The sequence below is a fragment of the Balaenoptera physalus genome (genome assembly GCF_965194825.1).
Source record: "Balaenoptera physalus genome assembly, chromosome: X".
NCBI lineage: Eukaryota > Metazoa > Chordata > Mammalia > Artiodactyla > Balaenopteridae > Balaenoptera > Balaenoptera physalus.
Window position 1 is genome coordinate 16,394,870 of NC_138903.1, and position 12,689 is coordinate 16,407,558.

The following is a 12,689-nucleotide window of genomic DNA, read 5'->3' on the forward strand; positions in this document are numbered from 1 at the left end:
CCACCAAAGTCATCCCTCTGCTGGCCAGTCGCACCTGATTTTCCAGGAGGAAAATCACATCCAGGTTTATGGAGCAAGAGATTGTGAGAAGCCCACACACCCTGTTTCCTTCTGACTTTGAGTTCACTTTGTTGCCCTTGGAAAATGCTGTTTTTCTTGAACTAAAAATAACCAAAACGCTTAAAAAAAAAAATCTTCCAACAAACAAAAGCCCAGGAACAGATGGCTTCACAGGCGAATTCTATCAAACATTGAGAGAAGAGCTAACACCTAACCTTCTGAAACTCTTCCAAAATATAGCAGAGAGAGGAACACTCCCAAACTCATTCTACGAGGCCACCATCACCCTGATAACAGAACCAGACAAAGATGTCACAAAAAAAGAAAACTACAGACCAATATCACTGATGAACATAGATGCAAAAATCCTCAACTAAATATTAGCAAACAGAATCCAACAGCACATTAAAAGGATCATACACCATGATCAAGTGGGGTTTAATCCCAGGAATGCAAGGATTGTTCAATATATGAAATCAATCAATGTGATACACCATACTAACAAATTGAAGGATAAAAACCATATGATAATCTCATTAGATGCAGAAAAACCTTTCAACAAAATTCAACACTCATTTATGATAAAAAACTCTCTAGAAAGTAGGCACAGAGGGAACTTACCTCAACATAATAAAGGCCATATATGACAAACCCACAGCCAACATCGTTCTCAATGGTGAAAAACTGAAACCATTTCCTCTAAGATCAGGAACAAGACAAGGTTGCCCACTCTCACCACTATTATTCAACATAGTTTTGGAAGTTTTAGCCACAGCAATCAGAGAAGAAAAAGAAATCCAAATCGGAAAAGAAGAAGTAAAACTGTCACTGCAGATGACATAATACTATACACAGAGAATCCTAAAGATGCTACCAGAAAACTACTAGAATTAATCAATGAATTTGGTAAAGTAGCAGGATACAAAATGAATGCATAGAAATCTCTTGCATTCCTATACACTAATGTTGAAAAATCTGAAAGAGAAATTAAGGAAACACTCCCATTTACCATTGCAACAAAAAGAATAAAATACCCAGGAACAAACCTACCTAAAGAGACAGAAGACCTGTATGCAGAAAACTATAAGACACTGATGAAAGAAATTAAAGATGATACAAACATCTGGAGATCTCTCCATCCAACAGATGGAGAGATATACCATGTTCTTGGATTGTAAGAATCAACATTGTGAAAATGACTATACTACCCAATGCAATCCCTATCAAACTACCAATGGCACTTTTCACAGAACTGGAACAAAAAATTTCACAATTTTTATAGAAACACAAAAGACCCCGAATAGACAAAGCCATCTTGAGAAAGAAAAGACTATACTATAAAGCTACAGTAGGGCTTCCCTGGTGGTGCAGTGGTTAGGAATCTGTCTGCCAATGCAGGGGACACGGGTTCGAGCCCTGGTCTGGGAAGATCCCACATGCCACGGAGCAACTAAGCCCATGAGCCACAAATACTGAGCCTGTGCGTCTGGAGCCTGTGCTCCGCAATGGGAGAGGCCGTTAACAGTGAGAGGCCCGTGCACCCCGATGACGAGTGGCCCCCGCTCGCCGCAACTGGAGAAAGCCCTCGCACAGAAACGAAGACCCAACATGCCAAAAATAAATTAATTAATTAATTAAGAAAAAAAAGCTACAGTAATCAAGACAGTATGGTACTGGCACAAAAACAGAAATATAGATCAATGAAACAGGATAGAAAGCCAGAGATAAACCCACGCACATATGGTCACCTTATCTTTGATAAAGGAGGCAAGAATATACAGTGGAGAAAAGACAGCTTCTTCAATAAGTGGTGCTGGGAAAACTGGACAGCTACATGTAGAAGAATGAAACTAGAACACTCCCTAACGCCATCCACAAAAATAAACTCAAAATGGATTAAAGACCTAAATGTAAGGCCAGCCACCATAGAACTCTTAGAGGAAAACATAGGCAGAACACTCTATGACGTAAATCACAGCAAGATCCTTTTTGACCCAGCTCCTAGAGAAATGGAAATAAAAACAAAAATAAACAAATGGGACCTAATGAAACTTAAAAGCTTTTGCACAGCAAAGGAAACCATAAACAAGATGAAAAGACAACTCTTAGAATGGGAGAAAATAGTTGCAAACGAAGCAACTGACAAAGGATTAATCTCCAAAATATACAAGCAGCTCATGCAGCTCAATATCAAAAAAACAAACAACCCAATCCAAAAATGGGCAGAAGACCTAAATAGACATTTCTCCGAAGAAGATATACAGATTGCCAACAAACACATGAAAAGCTGCTCAACATCGCTAATCATTAGAGAAATGCAAATCAAAACTACAATGAGGTATCACCTCACACCGGTCAGAATGGCCATCATCAAAAAATCTACAAAGAATAAGTGCTGGAGAGGGTGTGGAGAAAAGGGAACCCTCTTGTACTGTTGGTGGGAATGTAAATTGATGCAGCCACTATGGAGAACAGTATGGAGGTTCCTTAAAAAACTAAAAATAGAACTACCATACAACCCAGCAATCCCACTACTGGGCATATACCCTGAGAAAACCATAATTCAAAGAGTCATGGACCACAATGTTCATTGCAGCACTATTTACAATAGCCGGGACATGGAAGCAGCCTAAGTGTCCATCGACAGATGAAGGGATAAAGAAGATGTGGTAACATATATACAATGGAATATTACTCAGCCATAAAGAGAAACGAAATTGAGTTATTTGTAGTGAGGTGGATGGACCTAGAGTCTGTCATACAGAGTGAAGTAAGTCAGAAAGAGAAAAACAAATACCGTATGCTAACACATATATATGGAATCTAAAAAAAAGAAAAAAAAGGTTCTGATGAACCAAGGGGCAGGACACGAATAAAGACACAGACATAGAGAATGGACTTGAGGACACGGGAGGGGGAAGGGTAAGCTGGGACGAAGTGAGAGAGTGGCATGGACATATATACACTACCAAATTAAAAATAGATAGCTAGTGGGAAGCAGCCGCATAGCACAGGGAGATCAGCTCGGTGCTTTGTGACCACCTAGAGGGGTGGGATAGGGAGGGTGGGAGGGAGACGCAAGAGGGAGGAGATATGGGGATATATGTATACGTATAGCTGATTCACTTTGTTATTACAGCAGAAACTAACACAACATTGGAAAGCAATTATACTCCAATAAAGATGTTAAAAAACAAAAAAACATTGCAAAGTAGTTTCAGTGAAGAATCCGTACCACACCACCGTCCCTTGCCAGTGTTTTATAGTTGTTGCACTCACAATCGATTAGATAGCATTATGAGTGGTAGCTTTCCTGTATTATGTCTTTTCAAAGTATTAAACTTCGTTTTCTTGTTAACAGCAAACCTCTTTTTTAAAAACATTATTTCATTGGTTTATATGATATTGAATTATATTAAAATAACAAGTGCATCTGTTATAAATACATATGGGAGTATTATAAACAACTGATTGTTTATATGAATACAACTTGACTGGTGGGAACCACATTGTAAAGTTGTAGTAGAGCAGCAACTTTTTGGTCTTAGGACTCCATTTACAGTCTTAACATTATTGGGAACCCTAAGAGCTTTGTATTTATGTGAGTTTTATCTATTAATATTTATCATATTAGAAGTCAAAACTGAGCAATATAAAAATATTTATTAATTCATTTAAAAATAATAATAGACCCATTACATGTTAACATAAATGCCTGTGTGTCAGTCATTCTTTCAAGTAAAAATGGTGTACCTGAAGAAAAATGACTAGTTCAGTTTATAACTCTGTTACCCAAGTGCTTTTCCCCATGACAGCTATTGTATTTTGATATGCAGCAGAAGTGCTTTATGTGTATTCCTCATTTTATCATGTAGATTCCTAAAAAGACATGTACTCAAGCACTGAAATTTAATAAAAGTAATAATTTTTACTGCTTCATCAAAGACATCCTTTACTAAAATTGGCCTTTTTCTTTTTTTTTTTTTAACTGTAACGTTGTGGCATTGAAAAATCCAATGCCTTGATTCATGCTAAGGTGCCACCAGTTTACCCATCATTGCTTTGTGCCATCAGTGTAAATACCAACACAGTGAAAAAGGCAAATAACTGAGTGCTGTCATGACTATAGTTTTGATTTCATGGGTCCTCTGAGACCCCCCCCTCCTCCGAGATCCACAGATCACACTTTGAGAACTGCTGTCCTAGATGGTCATCTACAAACAATAAGCTCTAATCATGCTGTAGACCTTAGTCTTATGCTTTACAGAGGGAATGGAGAATATTTAGTTAATCTGGAAATTCAGCAGAAATTGGTTAAGTGGAATTTCTACTTAAAAAATGTGCATGAGTTTTAGAATGGTCTCTGACTCCAGACTAAGATTTTTGAATATCGGTTTGTTTGGAGTCTGTGAATTTTTATTTCAACAGTATTTTGTAGCCTGTTTAAATATTTGTTCTGATTATATTGATCACTGCTAACCTTAGGGATCATTTAAGAATATTTTCCAGGTCTCTCAGAAATATTTCAAGGCTTGATTTTATTTCAAAGTTCTATTGGAGATGCACAGTGCACTATGTTAAAATGACTGTTTCCCCTCTCTTCTATACATTACAGTGTCTTTTCTCTACTTTATGTTGTTTTTCCCTCGAAATTAGGCTAAAATGATGCCTGATAGGTTTTAGGGAAAGTGAAAAGTGCACAGGGTTATTATTTGAGATAGCATTGGGGAGTAGTAAAAATGGAATTTCTCTTAAAAGAGAACCTTGATTTAATACAATATGCTGCTTCACGAGAAAGCTTGTAGATGGAAAGCAAAACAATTTTAAAAATATGCATGCTGTGTATTAGATGAATTATCGTCCAAGGTGCTTTTTTAAATTGTTAATACATGATTTATGTGCCACCTAATTTTGGAGATCAATGGCTCTCTATTTAATTTTTAGAATATGCTTGAATTGCTGGAAGAAATGCCAAATGGAGTTCCACCTGAAAAAGTAAAAAGTTATATCTATCAGCTAATCAAAGCTATTCACTGGTGCCATAAGAATGATATTGTTCATCGAGGTAAGTATGGAATTTTTGAAATGGAAAATATTAAAATATCAAATAAAGTTAACAAAATATTTCACACAGGCACTGACATTCCATTTAAATTAAATACATTTTGAAAGTATAGGATATGAAACATTGTTTGGGCTCCAAGTCTCCTTTTGTACCTCCAAAAGGATGGACTGCACATTTATTTGGATATTATGGTGAGATCTCTGTGTTTGTAAAACCAGATCCGCTTTCAACAGCAGAAGCACCTAGTGATAAAACGAACTCAACAAATGCAAACTTTGAAGCTTACTTGCGGGGGGGAACTACCCTCTCCATTGCCTTTTGGTCCTGCAGGTAGACCAGGTAATGTGAAACAAGCCAGAGTCAGGCTTTAGAGGTGGTGCTAAGTCACTGGCCCCCATTGACCGTCACTTCTCATTTCCTCTTAGACCAAGATCTCTAGTATGTACCTTTACCTCCTGATTTTCCCTACCTGTTCATGAAAAGTGCCCATTGTTTGCAGGTTGTAGGCATGATCAACCTTGCATAAAGGCCATGATTATACTTCCATAAACTGTTCTATTTTGTCCTTTATTGCCATGAAGTGGGTGGTTTATAGCAGTAAAAGGGAAATTACTTGCTCAGCAAGATCTTTAATCTATACCATTTATCTTTTCCTGGTAATCTCTTGCATTCAAGGGACACAAATTGATACAATAATGAAGCTAAAAGATGTTTGTCAGAAAATGTTGCAGTATCCACTTATTATCTTTGAATTATCAGACAAATGAATACTACATTTTAATTTATCTAAACAGGCACACAAGGATATCACTTTAAAAATAGCCTCACTTTAAGAATAGCTTAAAGGTCATGTGAAGAATGTCAACTCCTATTATTTCTGGAAAGAGACAGTTTGTATTTCTCTTGCATTTGACTTTCATAGCAGTTACATTATGAAGGTTGTTGGCAGCATGGAGAGATGTCTTGGTCACCTGGACATCTAGTGTCTAGGGTAATGATTCTAATAACAGTCTCTACTACAGTTTGAGGCTATTAAGAAACCGATTTAGCTGCATTTCCATAGTGATACTGTGATTTGGTTAAGTGTATAGTGAATTAATGGTTGTGAATTAATTCAGAAACCATGATTCTGAAATCTACAGATCTCACTCCTACCTCTTCCCTTTCTCCATTTTCACTTCTACAATATAATATAGATGATGGGTACTCTGAAAATAGAATTGTGAGATGCCTTCAAAGGGAGGGAATTAAACTGCATTTTCTATGTATTTCTACTCCTTAACTCCCACCACATCTTCAAAAGATCCATGGAAAAAATGAGAAATCTTATCTTGACTCATCCATCATAGCTTCAGCACTAGACATTTATGATTGTGAACCACATCATAGGAAACCTAAAGAGATATATAAATATAGAAATTATACAGAAAATCATAATGAACAATGTATCTTATTTGTATTTTTTTCTCCAGTAAATATAATGCTACCTACTTACTCTCATATGTGTTTTTAAAGTATCTTCTGGGTGTAAACATTTTATAGTCTATCTCCAAAAATTTGTATTATTAGTATTTTATAAAGTAAAAATAGTTCCTTAAAATGTGGTAGCCTAGATTTAATCATTCTTGAATTCCTTTCAGAGATCCAATTAATGCCTTTAAGATTTAAGGGGAAAAATATTTTTGAAATGGTGGTCTGCATGTTTTTCAAAAAGAAATTAATTGGAACTTTTGTGTACCAGCATAAAATGTGTTACTCTGCTTTTCACTGCCACAGTTTTCTATTCATATTACTCTGGATATTTCTAATTAGGTGCCATTACAGTGCTCTAACAGTGTCAGTCAGCAGTACATGGAACATTTTTTAATAATTGTTTTTTAATCTTGATACTCCAGATATAAAACCAGAAAATCTCTTAATCAGCCACAATGATGTTTTGAAACTGTGTGACTTTGGTAAGTTAAAAAGAAATTGAGCCCTGTAAGTACAGAATTAATTTAATATAACACTTAGGTAGCTTTTACAGGTGTATTAAAAGTATTTTTTATCTTTTGACTTAAATTAGCAAATGAACATTCTATTGGGTTGTATATTAAAAAAAGGATTTTGGGAAGAGTTCTACTCTCTCTTTGCATAGTTTTGTCTACTATTTTAAAAAATTCATCGTGCAGTATTTGTTTAATGAGAATTCAAAGCAAATACATGCATGTGCATATATTCATAAGCCCAGTACTTAATGACCTCAGAGAAAGAATTTTCCAGAAAATACCACTATGGCCTTCTGGCTTGAGTAGGATAAAAAAAATTTTAATATTTTAAATATTGATAGAAATTGTTTCAGGCATAATCATAAACACTGAAAATATAACTATGTAAATACATATGTATTGTATATATGCAATAGTTATATATCTGTAAGGTTAAAAGACATTTTTAGAATGATTCCATTTATTCCCTTTAAATGTTCAATGGGGGACTTCCCTGGTGGTCCAGTGGTTAAGAATCCTTCCAATGCAGGGGATGCAGGTTCGATTCCTGGTCAGGGAACTAAGATGCCACATGCCATGGGGCAACTAAGCCCACGCACCACAGCTACTGCGCTCACGTGCCTCAAATAGAGAGCCCGCGTGCCGCAAACTACAGAGCCCACACACTCTGGAGCCCGCACGCCACAACTAGAGAAGAGAAAACCTACACGCCACAACTAGAGAGGAGCCCACGCGCCGCAACAAAGAGCCTGCGTGCTGCAACGAAGAGCCTGCGTGCTGCAACTAAGACCCGATGCAGCCAAAAAAATAAAAATAAATTAATTAAAAAAAAAATACTGCAAAGAAGAGTCCTGCTGTACCTAAACATCTTAACAAGTACTTAGGAGCTGAAATTTGTCAAGCAAGTTATAAATAAAAAAGATGCATATAGAATGGTTAATAATTGGAAAAAAGTATCCTTAGTCTAGCATCATTTCTTAAAGAAAAGACAGCTTTAAACGGTCAGGAAGTTCCACATGACGGCTCCACATGTGGCGTTCTGTGCCCTGCACATCCCCACCAAGAACCTCCTGATTGTTTTCCCTCCCAGAGTGTGTAGCTGCTTTGTCTGGCTTGAAGAATCCCACTAAAAAATATGAGTATTTCTTCCAAATATGTCTTATAAAGAAGTGTTGATTAACTGAAGTTAGGGGGTTTGTCTTTGCTGTGTTATTTTTATTTTTTTACTGTTCCACTTTAAGAAACACTATTTTCTATTTATTGAAACTGACATACACCTTAACTTTTACCTTTAATTTTAATATTCTGGTTCTCTGTAACTATTTACAGTGAACCTATATTGCTTTTGGTGAGTTAGATGGGTAATTAACCTACCTGCCAGTTTATTTTGTGGCCCCAAAACCTCTTGAAAGGGTTGTTACTTGGGGGTTCGGGTAGCAATAGAGTCTGTAAGGTAATTAAGATATCCCTAATATGCTTCTCAGTCACATTAGGAGATAAAAATCATTTTAGCCTGCTTTGTTTCCATCATTGCCAAACCCTACCGTTAGTTGTTTACATAATGGCTGGAGCTGATCAGCACCAATAGATATACAAATACTATCTAAGGTCCCACATAGCAGAATTAATGACTATCTGCAACATGCTAATTTAGCTTTGACTTCTGGCTCTTGTGGAGTCTTCATTTTGTTTCTAAGATTTACACTTATTGGAAAAGCTCTGAATGCTTATAAAAGCATGCAATGACTTTGAAAACAGATTTCTTTATCAGAGAGGAGAGACTGGCTTTGTAGTGAATACATTGTATATTTTAATTGATGAATGAACAATGGACTTTTTTTTTTTTAATTTATTTATTTTTGGCTGTGTTGGGTCTTCGTTTCTGTGCAAGGGCTTTCTCCAGCTGTGGCAAGCGGGGGCCACTCTTCATCGCGGTGCGCGGGCCTCTCACTATCGCGGCCTCTCCCGTTGCGGAGCACAGGCTCCAGACGCGCAGGCTCAGTAATTGTGGCTCACGGGCTTAGCTGCTCCGCGGCATGTGGGCTCTTCCCAGACCAGGGCTCAAACCCGTGTCCCCTACACTGGCAGGCAGATTCTTAACCACTGCGCCACCAGGGAAGCCCTGGACTAACTTTTTTAAATGACAAGGACACTGTTAATAAACAGCCCATTCAATAACAATCATTATATTCTTTTGATGTTCCTTTAAGGTATTAATAGCACTGAAATATTTTGTCAACATGAAATTAATTCTTTTTCAAAATTACACCTTTGGGCTTTGCTATCTTTCAGGTTTTGCTCGGAATCTATCAGAAGGCAATAATGCTAATTATACAGAATATGTGGCCACCAGGTGGTATCGGTCCCCAGAACTCTTACTTGGGTGAGTTACCTTCCCAGAATAGAATGACATCTACATATTTGCTGATCCTCTATTGTTAACTTTGGGATTATCTGTGGAAGATAAGAACTTGAGTTAATTAAATGCCAGTTACCTATTGCAGTATAGCAAACCACCTAAAAACTTAATGACATAAAGCAAGCACCATTTTATTTGCTCACAATTCTGGGTGCCATCGGGTTGGGGGAGTCAGCTATTTGAGTTCAACTGGATGATTCTTCTGCTGGTCTCAACTGGAGTTGCTCATGTAGCTACAGTCAGCAGGTCATCTGGAGGCTGGTTGGTTTAGGGCCTCAGCTGGGACAAACTATCTCTGTTCCATGGGGACTCATCCTCCAGTGGGTTAGTCCAAGTTTCTTCATATAATAGCAGAAGAATTCCCTGAGCAGAGGGCAAGCCCAAAAGCAAAGGTGGTTTTCAAGCCTGTTTGCATGACTTTTGCCTCATTGGCCAAAGCACGTTACTTGTCTAAGCCCTGATTCAAGGGATGGAGGAATAAACTTCGCCTCTTGCTGGGAGGAGTGGCAGAGTCACATTACAAAGTGGCAGGTGTATGGAAATGGGGGGGGAATTATTGCTGCCATCTTTGTTAATAATCTTCCACATTAAGAATGTGGATATCCACAGAGTTTGACATTCCGGCTTATCTGTTTGTTCATGTATTCATTCGTTCATTCAGCAGATACTTATGAAGTATCTCTTATGCCTAGCCACTTTTCTGTAAATATTGAACCAACTGCTATTTTCCTTCCGAACATTGTAAATCCTGTTTGATGATAAATGGCTTTCCAAACTAGTACATTGATGATTTTCTCAGCAACACTGCCATATCCATCCACTTTGTGCCACCCTTCCACTTTCAGTGGTATTTCATTCACCTGTCAACATCAGAAAAGCATTTTCTTTTTTTTTTTTTTTAATGATGTTGATGTTAGTATGTATGTATGTATGTATTTATTTATTTGTTTGTTTATTTATTTATGGCTGTGTTGGGTCTTCATTTCTGTGCGAGGGCTTTCTCTAGTTGCGGCAAGTGGGGGCCACTCTTCATCGCGGTGCGCGGGCCTCTCATTATCGCAGCCTCTCCTGTTGTGGAGCACAGGCTCCAGACGCGCAGGCTCAGTAATTGTGGCTCACGGGCCTAGTTGCGCCGTGGCATGTGGGATCTTCCCAGACCAGGGCTCGAACCCGTGTCCCCTGCATTGGCAGGCAGATTCTCAACCACTGCGCCACCAGGGAAGCCCAGAAAAGCATTTTCTGATAAGATACTTCTTCCTCTTAATATGTTTTAACTTTAGAACCTAAGAAAGGACCTGTAGTCTTGATCTCCATCACACAGTTTCACTAATAATTCTCTACCTATCGTAGTTGTATTATTTTCTTATTTTTCCTAGATCATATTTCCTTCTTTGGGACCATCAAAGAATTGAGGTAGAAGGCACACTCTACAAATAAAATTAGATATGGTGGTAATGATGACCAGTGCACAAATTATTATAGGTTTCATCTCTTTTCTTTAGTGTGCCATACATGTATCTAGGGGACATGAGAAATTTAATTTTTAAAAGATATTTTTTACAACATTGTAAACTATACTTCAATTTAAAAAAATTTTAATAAATAAAGGTACTTTTTATATAATAGAAATATAAATTTCTGTATTTCTTCTGAAGATCATGATGACTATATGTTTAAGCTACTCACTGAGGGTTTATTTTATTTTATTTTTTACACAGCAGGTTCTTATTAGTTATCTATTTTATACATATTAGGGTATATATGTCAATCCCAATCTCCCAGTTCATCCCACCACCACCACCACTACCACCCCCCCACGGAGGGTTTATTTTTATTTTTATTTTTTTTACACTTGTGGTCAATTGATTTTCTTTATTTTTTTTATTATTAAAAAAAAATTTTTATTGGGGTATAATTGTTTTACAATGTTGTGTTAGTTTCTACTGTACAGTGAAGTGGAGTTCCCTGTACTATGCAGCAGGTTCTCATTGAGGGTTTATTTTGAAGTTAACAATTGATTTCCCAGTGTCTACCAACCATTTGGTGTTAATTCTTGTTTCATTGCTGACCTAGAGCCTATAAGAATTATTGGTGTCAGTTATTGAAAGCTTTACCATTTTTTTTGAAATCAAAAGCTTGTGCTTCATCCTGTGAAATAAATGGTGGCTGGTCACTTTATTATCCCTCCTTTTGTGGATAGATTTTAGAATTTCTGTGCTCATTTTTCAACTTGGATTTAGGATTGATTTTCTTTTGTGTTGTCTATGTTTCTTCTGTGTACCTCTGTCTGGACTCACTCTAATGTGTAGTCCATTCATCTGTCCATTCTTTTGGGAGGGATTGGGAGTTTGAAATTCCTGGACAGGATTTGCCAAAGAAGAAATGAGTACGAAGTAAATCATTCTTAGAACCCCATCTGAGGATTCAAGTATGGTAGAGGGACTCATTATAATATGGTTTTGTCTATAAGATGTCCCTGAGGAGTTCATTCTGAGGACAGCCTTATTATGAAACTTCAGAGAGTATTTGCTGCCTAATAATACCTCCTGGGAAACTGAGCTATGTTTATAGCTCATAAACTGAGTTAGGTTTAGAGCTATATGGGAGCTACCAAAAGTAGATGGGGACTCCAACTAATTTGAGCCAAATTGAATATTACTAATTAAATGATTGTCAAGTACTGGTTGAAGAACCATATTATTTGTATAAAAATCCCATTGAAATCAGTTGATATTTGGTTAACATGAAGAATTTACAGATTTTTGTACGTTCTCAAGACTTTGTCCTTGACATTCAAAGTAGTTACAGCTGCATAAATTATTCAAATTAGTTGACAGAAGAAAAATAGCTTATGGTGGGTATGTAAAGATTTTCCATAATTTTCTCCATCTAGCACAAGTTTTGTCTTTCTCATACTTGTATGAAAGAAAGATCAGTATCCTTCCCTTCCCAGCAAGCTACCAAAAAAATCTAAATGAAGTTTCCTAGTATGGTTCTTGGGTTTTTATGGGAGGAAATGAGATAAATAAAATATTGACTTATTGTTACAATGATTTATTATCCTAGAAACATATTCTGTATTATGTTAAAAGTGCTTTAGAGTATTTGTTAAAAGTTTTATATTACTACTATAGCACTATGGCATTCTAGAATTTTA

General features: G+C 36.9%; 1 protein-coding gene across 5 annotated transcripts in view; it reads left to right on the forward strand.

The window, feature by feature from the left end:
* The window catches only part of CDKL5 (cyclin dependent kinase like 5), a 187,423-nt gene that overhangs the window by 131,591 nt on the left and 43,143 nt on the right, over positions 1 to 12,689 (forward strand). For all 5 annotated transcript variants that reach the window (XM_082446993.1, XM_082446994.1, XM_082446992.1 and 2 more), the window contains 3 exons: positions 5,005 to 5,125; positions 7,021 to 7,080; positions 9,406 to 9,496. In XM_082446993.1, the coding sequence (XP_082303119.1) occupies positions 5,005 to 5,125; positions 7,021 to 7,080; positions 9,406 to 9,496 (272 nt within the window). The remainder of the gene's footprint in view (positions 1 to 5,004; positions 5,126 to 7,020; positions 7,081 to 9,405; positions 9,497 to 12,689) is intronic.